Source organism: Tarenaya hassleriana, unplaced genomic scaffold (assembly GCF_000463585.1).
Source record: "Tarenaya hassleriana unplaced genomic scaffold, ASM46358v1 Cleome16, whole genome shotgun sequence".
In the NCBI taxonomy this organism is placed as follows: domain Eukaryota; kingdom Viridiplantae; phylum Streptophyta; class Magnoliopsida; order Brassicales; family Cleomaceae; genus Tarenaya; species Tarenaya hassleriana.
Genome location: NW_010965019.1, coordinates 1,292,805 through 1,305,784, shown reverse-complemented (window position 1 = coordinate 1,305,784; position 12,980 = coordinate 1,292,805). Strand labels below are relative to the sequence as shown.

General features: G+C 40.6%; 5 protein-coding genes across 10 annotated transcripts in view; 3 read left to right on the top strand and 2 right to left on the bottom strand.

Annotated features, from left to right (window-relative positions):
• Positions 1–1,845, top strand: part of LOC104809419 (cytochrome P450 87A3) — a 3,296-nt gene extending 1,451 nt beyond the window's left edge. The window contains exons 4-9 of one of the 3 annotated variants that reach the window (XM_010535412.1): positions 7–258; positions 363–452; positions 545–623; positions 716–822; positions 932–1,059; positions 1,152–1,845. In XM_010535412.1, coding sequence (XP_010533714.1) covers positions 7–258; positions 363–452; positions 545–623; positions 716–822; positions 932–1,059; positions 1,152–1,260 — 765 coding nt within the window. In that variant the 3' untranslated portion in view covers positions 1,261–1,845. Of the gene's footprint in view, positions 1–6; positions 259–362; positions 453–544; positions 629–715; positions 831–931; positions 1,060–1,151 lie in introns of those variants that run through there. The other 2 variants (XR_002024039.1, XM_019202119.1) reach the window with 2 other exon arrangements.
• A 124-nt stretch (positions 1,846–1,969) lies between these two features.
• Positions 1,970–4,824, bottom strand: LOC104809418 (RHOMBOID-like protein 2). The gene is made up of 6 exons (XM_010535411.2): positions 4,592–4,824; positions 4,085–4,429; positions 3,364–3,527; positions 2,969–3,132; positions 2,293–2,543; positions 1,970–2,196 (listed from the first exon to the last, which is right to left on the bottom strand). The coding sequence occupies exons 2-6, from the start codon at positions 4,351–4,353 to the stop codon at positions 2,091–2,093; spliced, it is 954 nt and encodes a 317-aa protein (XP_010533713.1). The 5' UTR covers positions 4,354–4,429; positions 4,592–4,824; the 3' UTR covers positions 1,970–2,090.
• Positions 4,825–5,942: 1,118 nt separating this feature from the next.
• LOC104809417 (replication factor C subunit 2) lies at positions 5,943–8,395 on the bottom strand. The gene is made up of 7 exons (XM_010535408.2): positions 8,131–8,395; positions 7,495–7,601; positions 7,265–7,366; positions 6,897–7,092; positions 6,664–6,792; positions 6,382–6,576; positions 5,943–6,276 (listed from the first exon to the last, which is right to left on the bottom strand). The coding sequence occupies exons 1-7, from the start codon at positions 8,290–8,292 to the stop codon at positions 6,166–6,168; spliced, it is 1,002 nt and encodes a 333-aa protein (XP_010533710.1). The 5' UTR covers positions 8,293–8,395; the 3' UTR covers positions 5,943–6,165.
• Positions 8,396–8,597: 202 nt separating this feature from the next.
• LOC104809416 (E3 ubiquitin-protein ligase At1g12760) lies at positions 8,598–11,303 on the top strand. The gene is made up of 5 exons (XM_010535407.1): positions 8,598–9,395; positions 10,124–10,243; positions 10,323–10,455; positions 10,660–10,818; positions 10,972–11,303. Exons 1-5 carry the CDS (start codon positions 8,779–8,781, stop codon positions 11,146–11,148), a joined length of 1,206 nt encoding a protein of 401 aa, XP_010533709.1. The 5' UTR covers positions 8,598–8,778; the 3' UTR covers positions 11,149–11,303.
• Positions 11,304–11,382: 79 nt separating this feature from the next.
• LOC104809413 (DEAD-box ATP-dependent RNA helicase 47, mitochondrial) overlaps positions 11,383–12,980 on the top strand; it is a 3,089-nt gene continuing 1,491 nt past the window's right edge. The window contains exons 1-2 of one of the 4 annotated variants that reach the window (XM_010535402.2): positions 11,383–11,488; positions 12,232–12,974. In XM_010535402.2, the coding sequence (XP_010533704.1) occupies positions 12,309–12,974 (666 nt within the window). In that variant the 5' untranslated portion in view covers positions 11,383–11,488; positions 12,232–12,308. Of the gene's footprint in view, positions 11,489–11,515; positions 11,742–11,764; positions 11,891–12,231; positions 12,975–12,980 lie in introns of those variants that run through there. The other 3 variants (XM_010535401.2, XM_010535404.2, XM_010535403.2) reach the window with 3 other exon arrangements.

Genomic DNA, 12,980 nt, shown 5'->3' with positions numbered 1-12,980 from the left:
TCGCAGGGGAGGGAAAGGGCAATGAGAATGCTCAAGAATATGCTTCAGGAGAGACGGGGTAACCCACGGAAGAACCCTAGTGATTTCTTCGATTATGTCATCGAAGAACTGCAGAAAGAGGGTACAATATTGACGGAAGAAATTGCCCTAGATTTGATGTTCGTCCTGCTTTTCGCCAGCTTCGAAACAACTTCTCTGGCTTTAACCTTGTCCATCAAGTTCCTCACGGATTACCCTTCAGTCCTGAAGCGTTTAACTGTCAGTAAACCACTTTTCTCTGTCAATTCCGTGAAGAAAAATACACAAACTTAGCGTTTCCCCCATATTCCCGACGAAATTCTAAAGCTTTTCTCCTTCTGCAGGAGGAGCATGAAGCTATTCTGAGAGAACGGGAAGATCCAGACTCCGAACTTACGTGGAAAGAATACAGATCAATGACTTATACTTTCCAGGTAGCTTCAAGAACATCCAATGAGAATCAAGAAAATCCTAAGCATGGTACGCATGATTCAGCTAAAAACCCAAGTTTAAATTCTTGATGCAGTTCATAAACGAGACAGCTAGACTGGCGAATATCGTTCCTGCCATTTTCAGAAAAGCTTTGAGAGATATCCAATTCAAAGGTAAGGTAATCTATCTTTTGTTTGATTTAAGTGGTTTCCATTTTATTATATTAATCAATGAGAATTGGCTGATGATGATGATGGTGATGCAGGATACACAATTCCTGGGGGCTGGACAGTGATGGTCTGTCCTCCAGCTGTACATCTGAATCCAGACAGATATGAATATCCTCTTGTCTTCAATCCATCAAGATGGGAGGTTTGAGTCAAAACTTTCTCACATAACTTGTACACCAAGTAACCTCAAACATAATAACCAAATTCTAAAAAAAAAGCTTGTGCAAAGATTAAAAATGGAATCTTTTCAGGCATCAGAATCCAATAATGCATCTAAGAATTTCATGGCGTTTGGTGGTGGAATGAGGTTCTGTGTCGGAACTGACTTCACCAAGTTGCAGATGGCTGTGTTTCTTCACTGTCTGGTCACTAAGTACAGGTTCCAGAACAACATCTTTTTCTCCAAGTCACCTCCTCCATGCCCAAAAGGAGAGAAAACCCTAATGGATTTTGCCCGATGAATCATCGCAGGTGGCGAGAAATCAGCGGAGGAAACATCATTCGAACTCCGGGATTACAGTTTCCAAACGGGTATCGCGTTAAACTCACAAAGAGAGGGAATTCAGAAAGATATACATGAAGAAGAAGCTCGTAAAGCCTGCTAAAACAAGTTGCAATGCAGTAAGAACGGCAAATTCGGGCAATACATATGGAAAACCAGATTCCTCCTGAAATCATTGCCAGATTTCCAGCCAATTTTAGACAGTGATCCATACAAGAAACAACTCGAAAGAAAGCACGGGACGGGTATTACATATTACTCGTGCTTTTCGAGTGAAAACCAAGCAAAGATTTTTTGCTGTTCATCCCATCTGCAGTTTAAGTCTGTCAGATAGTGTAATGTGTGCTAGTTTTAGCTTTTCAGACATGTAAAAAGCAGACAAGATGTAGCTTTTTAACTCTCAAAATGAAGTAAAATTCTATAAAAATCAGTTTCAAGCAACAAGGGTTTTATTTTTACCCCTCCAACACATATTTTTACCACAAGGGCTTTTGATAATTCACATGATTCTGTACTCATGTTTCTTCAAGGGGATGAACAGTTTAATTTACACAAACTAGAGAAAATTTGTATTCCAAAGAGAAAAAACTTCAATTCATTCAATTCCAATTAACCCAACTTCAACCCACTTTTGTTTTAACATCATATGAAATTTGTGAATCATTGAAGTGCCCTACTTGAGTTGGTTGGGTTTGATGTATGTATATACACAATCACAAATCTTAAGCTTTAACAAATAAGAGATTCTTTCTTCAAGATAAACAACATAGCAAATGTATTAGTAATGTACACAATCAAATTTTTTTTTTTAAAAAAACTTGAAAAATAGATAACATTAGATGATGAGTTGAACACAAAGAAGAAGAAGAGGAAGATAGACAATATTTTTTGTATGAAATTGAACACAATCAACAGGTCCATTTGGAAGTAGGAACACAACTTAGGTAATGACACCATTTGCAATGCTTATTCCCATTCTCCCCTTTGAACAGCATCACCAGCCCCACTGTTAACCTGTCCTCACCAAAAGAAAACAGATGAGACATTCTCAGACGAGTTCTTGTTCCAAGAAAATTATACAAGAATCTAAAAAAGTGACAGTTTTCTTACCCGAGGACGAGCAAGAGGGCGGCGGTAATGAAGAGGCCGTACTGGCAAGCATTGTACTTGGGTTTGGTACGGACGCCGTACGAAGCAACACGTGATTCTTCCCAGCCGAACTGAGGCCGTACCAGGAGGACGAATCCGAGAAGGAATCCTGTCAAGAACCCTCCGATGTGGGCAAAGTTATCCACACGAGGAAGCATTCCGAGGGCTAAGTTCACGGCTATGATGAACACGAGCGTTAACAGGGCAGCAGCCTATAAACACGTGACAAAAAAGGGTATTCAAAACCCGATATAATACACGCTTCGGTGATTTGGATGGTTCAATAAAGTGCCATAGACAAAACACCAAATAGGAATCAAGCTTCACTAGACTATGTTCCGGTTTCTTGTCCTAAACAGCTTCAACAAATTAGGAGAATCAATATGCAGACACTTAGAGATTGATCAACCTATAACTGATCGAAATCGAAGAATAACAAAAAAATTTCAACAATGTTTCTGTCACGGTGGAAATACCACGTAGCCGACTTAATCGTACATTTGAAAACTGAAATTTTTTCATGCAATGTCTCCGATTATGACAATCCAATCAACTTTCTTAACTAAATCGATATAGGGTTTCTAATAATCTATCTAGTGAATATCCGATGTTTTTTTTTCGGGGGTTAGGTACGTACTTTGTTGGCGTAGATAGTCCAGTTGGTGAGGAGCTCGGAAAGCATAGCTCCAAGAAGTCCGAACAAAGCACCTGAGGCACCAACAGAGATACTCTGCTGAAGGAAGAGTGAAGATAATACGCTTCCACCGAGTCCCGACATGAGGTAGATCATCCCCACTCGTACTAAACACGTTATTTCAAAAGACGGGTGGAAACTATCGTTAGAAAATACCGATGAACATGGGAACAAGACAATATTAATAAGCCACAAGCCTGTGACAAGATCTAGTAGCTATCATCTATGATCAGAGCATAATGTCCGAGAACTGCATTTTTTAAGGTGAAATCTAAGACATAATAGAGAGTTTCACAGATGGAAGTGAATATATTGATCGGTAGAGTGCGAGAACTTACTGAAGCCAAACTGCTGTTCGAGGCGGATACCGATGAAGACCAAACTCAACATGTTTGTAAGAAGATGAATGACACCGGCATGAAGCCACATACAAGTGATGAGCCTCCATCCTTGATGTTCTTTCACAACTTTTCTCCATTCCAAAGCTCCCATTTTCTCCAATCTGAAACATAACCAAGTATGAATCAATACCGAGCAACCCACCATGGAAATGGAAACGAAGCTTCATAACTACCTCCACAGCATATTCACAGTCCCCTAAAGGTCATAATTCGAATTCCCGGGGGTCGTTTGATGAAAACCTTTCTAGTTATCAGCTAAGTACAAGAACAAACCTAACTTGTCACAAGCTCGAATCAGCATATGATCAACATCAAAACAATGGGCACTGGATGAAAAATTTAAGTTTAAAATTCAGGAGAACTGTTCTAGAGTTTTCTCAGAAACAGAAATATCTTGTATGGACAAATTGATTGGGAAATCACAGAGCAAAAAATGATAGGCGTTTTTTCGCAATTCTTTTAGCCGTTTAAATAGGATTGGAGCAGAAACCCAGTGGGGCAAAACCAGTTACATATTCACAATTAGGGCTGAAAAGTGGGAACTTTACAGAAACCCATAAGCTTGAACTTGATTTTCAAGGGCATTAAAGGACCAGAGAGATCAATTCGATCAAATTGTGAGCTTTGAATCTGGAAATCGAATGCTCTAAGAACTTACGTCGAAGAAGATGGACCAAAGAGAGGATTCTCCCTCAGAGGCTGAAACGAGAGCCTCCCGAGAAACCCAGCCACGCAATTTCCTCGGCCGCCGGAAACAGTTTTCGGACAGTCATTGACAAACATGACGGCGATGAAAACGCCGACGTTCGCCACAACGATCGCAGGGATCAGCCACGACGTCCACTGTGTGTCTCCTGAAGATTCATCGTAGAAATAACTGTTGTTTCCTCTGTTCTTCCCTCCTCTCTCCACATCTCTACTCGACATTGTTCTGCGAGAAATTTCAGAACCACTTCCTCGAATTTGTGAAGAACTCGATCTGGGTTTGGGTTTATATAAAGCCCTGTCAAATCGAAACCCCGAAATTGGGTTGGATTAACGGATCAAATACGGAATCGAGAGAGAAGTAGCTTGGAAGGAACAAGGGTGAGGAACAGAGGAGGAGAAAGAGACAGAGCATCGGAAATCGGAGAACATGGAAAGAGAGAAAAAATAAAGTTGTAACCTTTTTCACTCTTTTCCCTTTCTGGATTTGGGAGATTCAACCGTTGAATCGAATTCACGACAGAGAATTCTACCCTTTTCCCACTAAAACTATTCTCTCTCTCTCTCTCTCTCTCTCTGAGAAAGAAAGCTGCTTTTGGTGGTGTGTCAATGGCAGATTAGGCGGTGGTGACAGCCCTCCCAAGGTTTCTTCTCCTGGCTCTCCTGCTACTCATAACAACGAAAAAACCCTGAATCGAATACGTATACATACAGTATATATGTGTATATTTATATATTTATATATAATTTTATCTATATTTGTGAATTGGGATGAGAAATTTGGTCTGACATCTAACTCTAGAACTGCAATATGTCCTTTTTTTTTGTGTTGTTGTAGAAGATCCTGTTTTTACCGAGTCGCTAGAATCGAATATCTAATCCGTCAATTGGCAAAAATATAATTTATTTTGTTCTTTTTAATTAAATTGTTGTTATAATTAAATATCATTATAACACGCGTAAAATATCCCCTCAAAGCATAATTTCGAAATGCTGATTAGGAAAGTTCCTAATTATGAGGTTATTATCATTATTGAAACATCCATTCAATAGCATATGCTACAAATCCATTGACTAGTAATGATTGCATTTTAGTCATTAGTCCTTGAATCATTGCCGTAATTTCTGGTGAATATAACAACTGGAAGAAACTCATATATATCCAATTTATTACAAATCTTTGATTAATCGTGTATATAAAATCAATTATTTCACAAATATGATAAGATTAACGGGGTAACTAATCTCTATCAAAATTGTACCAAGAGGGCATCATCACATGAATAAAGAAGGCATGGTCCACGCGGTTTCATTTCATTGAGACAGACACGTCGAGTGTAAGGTGACAAGCAGATGCTGACATATACACATGCCTATATATATATGTATAGGTATGTATGTCATATACGATTCAACGTGTACGGAAGTTTAGATACACACGTGGTCGTGGAGCTTGCCGGCGTTAACTGAAGTTTTACTTAAATCGGATGACGGAGTTTAATATTGTGGACCAAATCCATGCGATACATATACGTGTATAGAAGAATTAAGAACCGTATAATGAATTGATACGATCTTGAAAAGGAGGGGCATTACCTAAAAAGATGCGATTATCAATCGCTTTCTGTGTACTTCTAAGCCTTTTGCCTTTTTTCTTTTTCTTTTCTTTGATCTAACATTAGCAAAAGCGTTAGATGGAAAGGGTTCCTCATTTTGGTACAACGGCCAGTTAACCGAGATTATTCGGATACGAATAACCCACACCCGGTTAACCACTCTGGTTCATTCCGGTTAACAACACGAGAGACTGCTGCAACACAACCAAGGAGATCTTATACATATGTAGCTTTAAAGATGAAAAATACGCTTCAACAAGTTTTGTTCTTTTAGCTTCAAGAATCATTCACAAGCATTTCCACATTTAGAAAACACGGTTTAGGCAAGAAAGATCCAAATGAAGGAACCATAGAACTAACAAAACTACGAGCATTAACCATCTAATCTCATCACTCGAGATGCCATGATATTGCCTTGCTAGGCTGCTTTAGCGGTTTCACGAACAAGGGCTAGCTTAGCAAGAAGGCCGCATAGCTGAAGATACGACCCGACGCCATCACAGATTCTCATATGAGCAAACCCGGTTTCCTATAATCATTTGCACAACTTAGGTGTGAGAAGGAATTCGGTTATTATCACAAGGATGATTGAGGGTTTAGGGTTTAGATTCGTGCATTGGGGGATAAATGATACCTTCATGAACTCTAATTTCAGATACTCAGCCATATCGTAGTTCTTTATGATGCGGAAAAGGGTCGTGATGATATCGGTTGGGGAGTAGCCAAGATCATAGAGCTGCTTCAGACCTTGACAAGCGCCGTCAAACTTTCCTTCCAATACATTCCTAACCATGTTTTTGATGTGAAGCGGGTGAGGCTGGTCACAGACCTAAAGACAGAAAGGAAGAAACAGGTGAAGATGGTCATAGAATGAATACATATGTTTAACCAGTTGATAACTGGGTTTGTATCAAACCTTGAAGACGTTTTCTTGGTTGACAAATCGAAAACCACTGTTTGTGGCTTGCAAGTTGTTCAGAGCTTGTCTCATGTCACCATCAGCAGTGAATATAATTGCTTCGAGGCCTTCTGGTAGATAAGGAACCTTGAGAGATCATGAACGTGGGCTTATTAGACAGGTCAAGATTCAAGAATGAAAACAAGGTTTCTTGTCTGCAGTAAGCAGAGAGAGAAAGGGGCCATCCGTACATGCTCTGCTTGAACCACCACCATGAGACGGCCAAGTATCTCTTGATCAGACAATCTAGAGAATCGGACTAGGGCACATCTACTCTGGATAGGTTCAATAATCTTGGCAGATGTATTGCACGCAAGAGCAAAACGAGTAGAGTTTGAATATATTTCCATCGTTCTCCTCAGGGCTTGTTGTGCTCCAGATGTCATGCTGGATATGTGAATTCAATACAGAAAGTTAGGAAGCTAATCAGAAAATCATCCGACAATGAATATGCAGTTCTGTTTGAAGTTGACAGAGAAGTGATTTCTTGTCTAAATTTCTGTTTTAAGTTGACAAAGTGGCTAAATTTCTTGTCAGAAACTCAGCAGCACTAACTAACCTGTCAGCTTCATCTAAAATGACAACCTTATGACGGCCCGGGGGAAGAGTCACTTTCTTCTGAGCAAACATCTTAATCTTGTTCCTAACAACATCGATACCCCTACACCAGGACACAAAACCAAAACAAAACAGAACATGAAGAATAACATGGAAAATCAAACGAACAAAGAAAGATAAGAAACAATACTCAACACCGAGATCATTGATAAAAGATTTGGCATCAGATACCTGTCATCAGACGCGTTCAGCTCCAGAACAGCCTCCCTATAATTTGGGCCAAGAAGCTCATGAGCAAGAGCCAGTATGCTTGTGGTCTTACCAGTTCCGGGAGGACCCTAAGGATATAGAATATAAGTAAAGTAGCAGACAAACGCCTCTCAGCTTTCTACTTGTAATGCTTAGATTTTATAATCCTATGCATCATGCAATCTCGATTTTGTCAGAATATCGATCCAGGCCGAGAAATGGATAAAATGCAGATTATTTGATAAAATAAACATATCATGCAATACAATAACTTCGATCAGCAACATAATTACACACACCGAGATATTACAGAAAGAAGTCAGGCCTTCAATGTTAACTTCACCATTTGAAGTGGTTTTACTCATAGTGAGAAAGCTTTGGAACAAATCAATCAGACCCCGACAACGTAAGAACCTCAATAAACCTTAATTTGACAAAGCCAAGTTATCCCGAAATCTAAAGATGGAACAACTTGCCTCGATTTCCCTCCGGGAGATCACAAATTCCCTCCGTCAAAGATTCAGATTTAGCAGGAAAAACCCCATGATTACGCAGACACTGAACTAAAAAGTGTGGTTCGACCCAGAATTCAAAACGAGGAAGAACAGAAAATCTCACCGAAAGGATAAGATTAGGCATGTTTCCGTCGCGAGCGATGACTTGAAGACGAGAGACGGTGTCTTCATTTCCAACGATATCGGCGACCTTGCTCGGCCTGTATTTCTCTACCCACGGCATGTCGTAACTGCCTCCGACGCCGGTTGAAGACGAAGACGCCATTATCCTCCCTAAGAGAAGATTCTTCGCCGATGAACTCGAAACCTGGAGCTCCGACTGATGAGATTTAGGGGTTTTCTCTTGTTTGGAGGGAAAATCGTGGGAGGGTCCAAGGGTTTTTTTCATATGACCATTTTGCAGAATAGGTCTTGTAAAATAGTATAATACGAAATTTGTAGTAAAGTATGGAATCTTTACAATGTAGCCCGTAAATCTTGAATATTACATTTACACCCTTTAGTCTTGGTTGTCGCAGTCGACATAAATAACTATAAATAATTTTTAGATTCAAAGCATCATATATTACTTGTCAGAAAATTTCCACCACCATCATCGTTTCTCTCCTCTCTAGAATCGTAACCCTAGCAGTCCAATTTCTACTTTGAGATCGTAATCCCTCATTTTTATGGCGTAAAGCTATACGAATCTCAACGATTTAGGGTTTCTGAAGAATCGAAGAAAGGGGCAGAGCACCAGAGGGAAGAAACAATGTCAACGGAGACCACCGGGAATTCAACACCGCTGCCATCGTCCTCGTCCTCGTCAATCGATTCGTCTCCCTTACTTTTGAATGGCGGAAGCAATGACGGAAGCGTCGGCGGAGGTGGTGAGAACGGTCAAACGAGCGGCGGAGACCGGCGATCCGTGCGGAGGCAGGGCTTGAGGGAGGCGGCAAGGTTTCTCCGGCGAGCGAGTAGCAGCCGGATTATGCGGGAGCCGTCGATGATGGTGAGGGAGACGGCGGCGGAGCAGCTGGAGGAGAGTCAGAGCAATTGGGCATACTCGAAGCCTGTGGTTGTGCTCGACATCGTATGGAATTTGGCGTTTGTCGCCGTCGCTGCGGCTATTCTTGTGTTGAGCCGCGATGAGAAGCCAAACATGCCTCTTAGGGTCTGGATCATTGGGTATGCTTTGCAATGCGTTCTGCATATGGCTTGCGTGTGCGTGGAGTATCGGCGGAGAAGGACTAGGAGCTCGAGATCTCGCTCTTCTTCGTCTTCGTCTTCGTCTTCGTCTTCTGCCATGGAGGAAGAGGGTTTGGGTTTAAGCAGCAATTCAGGGGAACGGTACTTGACATTAGGGCAGCATGAGCAAGAACACAACAGGTATCTTATATTATATGTATTGTGTCTGTGGTTGAAACCTATCTATATTTTGAATCGAAGTAACACAGATACTTGCTTGGTGTGTGAGTTTTGGTTTTGTTTGGTGATAATGCCTTATGGCCGATGTTCTTTGCACATAATTAGTAGTTGCTTCCATCTGATCAAAACAAAAACGCAGAGAGATGGCTTTCAAGTTTCTTTATTGAAGGTTGATTTCTTTGGGGTCTTTGGTGAAAGCTAAAGTATCAAACTTGCTTGGGAGTTGGAGTTGTATTGTAATGATAGAGATCTTAAGTTGTTGAATCTATGGTCCTTTGTTGATAGATATGCTAAGAAAGGTTCTGATATGGTATTTAAGACACTGAAGCTCAATTCTTCTTTTGCTTATATTTTCAAATGAGTGCTTATATACTCTATCGTCAATTGTAAGTTAAACTTAGAAAACCAGCTCTCTCACCTTCTTCAAATAGTATGGTCTTATTTGAAGTATTGCCTTGGCATGTACTAAAAGTATCTATATATAATGTTACAGTGTAATGAATCTTAATGGGACTTGTGGGAATAGAGTGATTTTCCTTGCCAGATGTTAGATCTTTATAATCTATCGACACTCTATGACCCGGCATCTCTGTGTTGTGCTTCTTGATATTCTGTCCATTCTTTTGTTTACCAGAAGGATTATGCGTTTTTCTTATGTATATTCTTATGTCTTACTATATCCTGAGCAGTGTTGCAAAGCATCTAGAATCTGCCAACACAATGTTTTCATTCATTTGGTGGATCATTGGATTTTACTGGGTATCTGCCAGTAGTCAAGACTTGGCACGAGGATCCCCCCAGCTTTACTGGTTTGTCTCTATGCCCTTCTGAATCGTGTTGAGAGCATTGACCAATCCAGACATTGTTCAAATGCTTCATTTGCTGCAGGTTGTGTATAGTGTTTCTAGGTTTCGATGTGTTCTTTGTCGTCTTCTGTGTTGCGCTGGCTTGCGTGATTGGAATGGCTGTTTGCTGCTGTCTACCATTCGTCATCGCAGTCTTATATGCTGCTGCAGATCGGGTACTTCTCATAACCTATCTTCCATTTGTTTAAGAAAGATAACACTTATTCCTCTCATATTAAGCCCATTTGATCTCGTGCAAAAAACACATTTACGTAGATCGTTACTGGACCTCATCTTCTCCTAAGTCGTTACTGGATCTCATCTTCTTCTCCTAGGTTTTCCCTCTTTCTGATCGTACTAATTCTTACATGATAACTCAGGAAGGAGCAACCAAAGAAGACATTGAAGAACTTTCCAAATTCAAATTCCGGCGGGTTGGTGACTCTGACAAGGGTGAAGTCCAAGGAAATATCGGGGGAGTACTGACCGAATGTGGTACAGACTCGCCCATCGAGCACACTCTGCTGCAGGAGGATGCAGTAAGTGCACAGAACTCATACATCAACGCCTTATATACATACCGACCCTTAATCAGAGAATCCATAACCATAATCCTCACACTCATATCCATATTTCACCTTAATGAATATGTAAAAATCTGTTGTAAAGATTCTAGTTTGACAATCGTGTAGGAATGCTGCATTTGTCTATCGGCGTATGAAGACGGAGATGAACTAAGGGAGCTCCCTTGTGGGCACCATTTCCACTGCGCATGTGTAGACAAATGGCTCTTCATCAACTCCACCTGCCCTCTCTGTAAATTCAACATCCTCAAGAGCAGCAACGACGACAGAGCAGAACAAGTCTAGTACTTCTCACTTCTGCATGATGTCTTATTTGCTGTGAAAAAATTTCTCTTGGGGGATTGTTTGTATCTGTATGAATGCTTTATGACTTGTTCACATTTTGATGTTGCCATTTTGTATTGATGATGGTTGTCCATATTTCTTCTCCTTTTTTTCCACTGTACATTTTTCTTCTTTGCTTCGTTTGCTGTTAATTTTAAAAAAAGAAAAGAAAAGAAATCCAAATAAAAAACATTTGTAGTCACTTTTATTTATTATCCCTAGATTTTAAGGCAACACAAAGGAAGGGAGGCTTCAGATTTTATCCAAATGGTTTGGTCCTTCTGAGAACAAGACATACAAGGTGCTCTTTTTATACTCGTCTTCTCCGTTTCTATTCAATCATTATCTTCGCTGAACCGAATTTCGCAGCTTTCACGTCGCTCCGTCGTGATCTTCCTCAGTCTCTGACGCTTATCTTTTGCTATGTTTCGATCTTTATGTGCGTTCTGCAATAGCTTTTTACAGCCAAATATCGAAGCTCTCTCATGCCCGTGCATCAATCTATATCCGTTTCGGACACTTTCGTGCTGATTATTGGGAGTTTTGGTTTCAAAGTAGGGGTTTTTATCATCATCTTCTTCTTGGGTTTTGTTGAAAATCCCGATTTTTTGTTAAGTTTCTTGAAGGGTTCGCTAGCAGGAGATGCATAGTTTTCATGCTCGACAAGTGTTCGATGGAATGTCTCAAAAGCATGTGTTTTTATGTATGGTTTAAGTTTGAACCTCTAATCTCCATAGTCTTTGTTCTGTTCTCTTTTTTGTTTTGTAGATAGAGTTATTGGCTTTAGATAGCTTGTATCGTTGATAACAATCTTGTCTTTCGTAATTCATTCTTCAACTCTGTTGGAATGGGCAGTGTTCTGGATGTCCTGTTGTTGCAACGAAACAGTTCTGCAACAGAGAGTTCAAATTACATTGTTTTGACTGTCTTCTTCCTGAATTTACTTCGCATGTACCTCTTCGATGAGCACTGTAGCGTTTCTTTTGATTGTATCTAACTGCTTCTTGATCAGAGTTTCTTGGATTTACTTTGCATTTGATGCAGACTCCTTCTGTTTTAAGGCTGCCCTCATCATATCTGTGACATAGAGATCTTCTTGTCGGCAAATACGAGAGATTGGCATGGCGGCATCAGCTTCAATGCGATTCTTTGTTCTACTGAAAGAGTTTTCTGCCTTCAGGAGAGTATCATCTGTTTCTGCTACAGCTTATTGCCACCGGCAAGGACGGTTTTTGTGTCATGTCGGGAAAGAAGATGGGCCTCTCACTCTTGCAAACCTCGGGTTGGAGAACAAGCCTGGAAGAACTGGGAAGAGTAAGGCGATAAAGCTTGAACCGGTTTCTTTGACTGAAGCACCCCCAGGTAAAGTTAGAATGGCTAAGACTAGTGGAATTAAAACAGCAAAGGGAAAGAAACCGGTTGAGATAGTAACTCCTCTGTTTTCTGCAAAGTCGTTTCTCGAACTTGGCCTACCGGATCTATTGTTAAAGAGCTTAGAAAGGGAAGGTTTCTCTGTTCCCACAGATGTCCAATCTGCAGCTATTCCTACGATAATTACGGGGCATGACGCTGTAATTCAGTCTTACACAGGATCCGGGAAAACCCTTGCTTATCTACTCCCTATATTATCTCAAGTTGGGCCATTAGCCGAAAAATCTGGAAGTTCATCTGGTGAAAGCGGTAAGAGGATGGAAATCCAGGCCATGATTGTGGCTCCTTCACGGGAACTTGGGATGCAGATAGTGAGGGAGGTGGAGAAATTGCTTGGATCAGAACACCGAAAAATGGTTCAG

Bases quoted from the DNA above. Each gene is read 5' to 3' on its own strand.
- LOC104809416 (XM_010535407.1), top strand. From the start codon at position 8,779: ATGTCAACGGAGACCACCGGGAATTCAACACCGCTGCCATCGTCCTCG. The intron at 10,244-10,322 runs GTTTGTCTCTAT...CATTTGCTGCAG, and splicing joins GGATCCCCCCAGCTTTACTG to GTTGTGTATAGTGTTTCTAG. The intron at 10,819-10,971 runs GTAAGTGCACAG...ACAATCGTGTAG, and splicing joins CTCTGCTGCAGGAGGATGCA to GAATGCTGCATTTGTCTATC.
- LOC104809417 (XM_010535408.2), bottom strand. From the start codon at position 8,292: ATGGCGTCTTCGTCTTCAACCGGCGTCGGAGGCAGTTACGACATGCCG. The intron at 7,093-7,264 runs GTTAGTTAGTGC...TCACATATCCAG, and splicing joins ATTTTAGATGAAGCTGACAG to CATGACATCTGGAGCACAAC. The intron at 6,793-6,896 runs GTACGGATGGCC...TGATCTCTCAAG, and splicing joins TGGTGGTTCAAGCAGAGCAT to GTTCCTTATCTACCAGAAGG.
- LOC104809418 (XM_010535411.2), bottom strand. From the start codon at position 4,353: ATGTCGAGTAGAGATGTGGAGAGAGGAGGGAAGAACAGAGGAAACAAC. The intron at 3,528-4,084 runs GTAAGTTCTTAG...GTTATGTTTCAG, and splicing joins TTTGGTCCATCTTCTTCGAC to ATTGGAGAAAATGGGAGCTT. The intron at 2,544-2,968 runs GTACGTACCTAA...ACGTGTTTATAG, and splicing joins GGACTATCTACGCCAACAAA to GCTGCTGCCCTGTTAACGCT.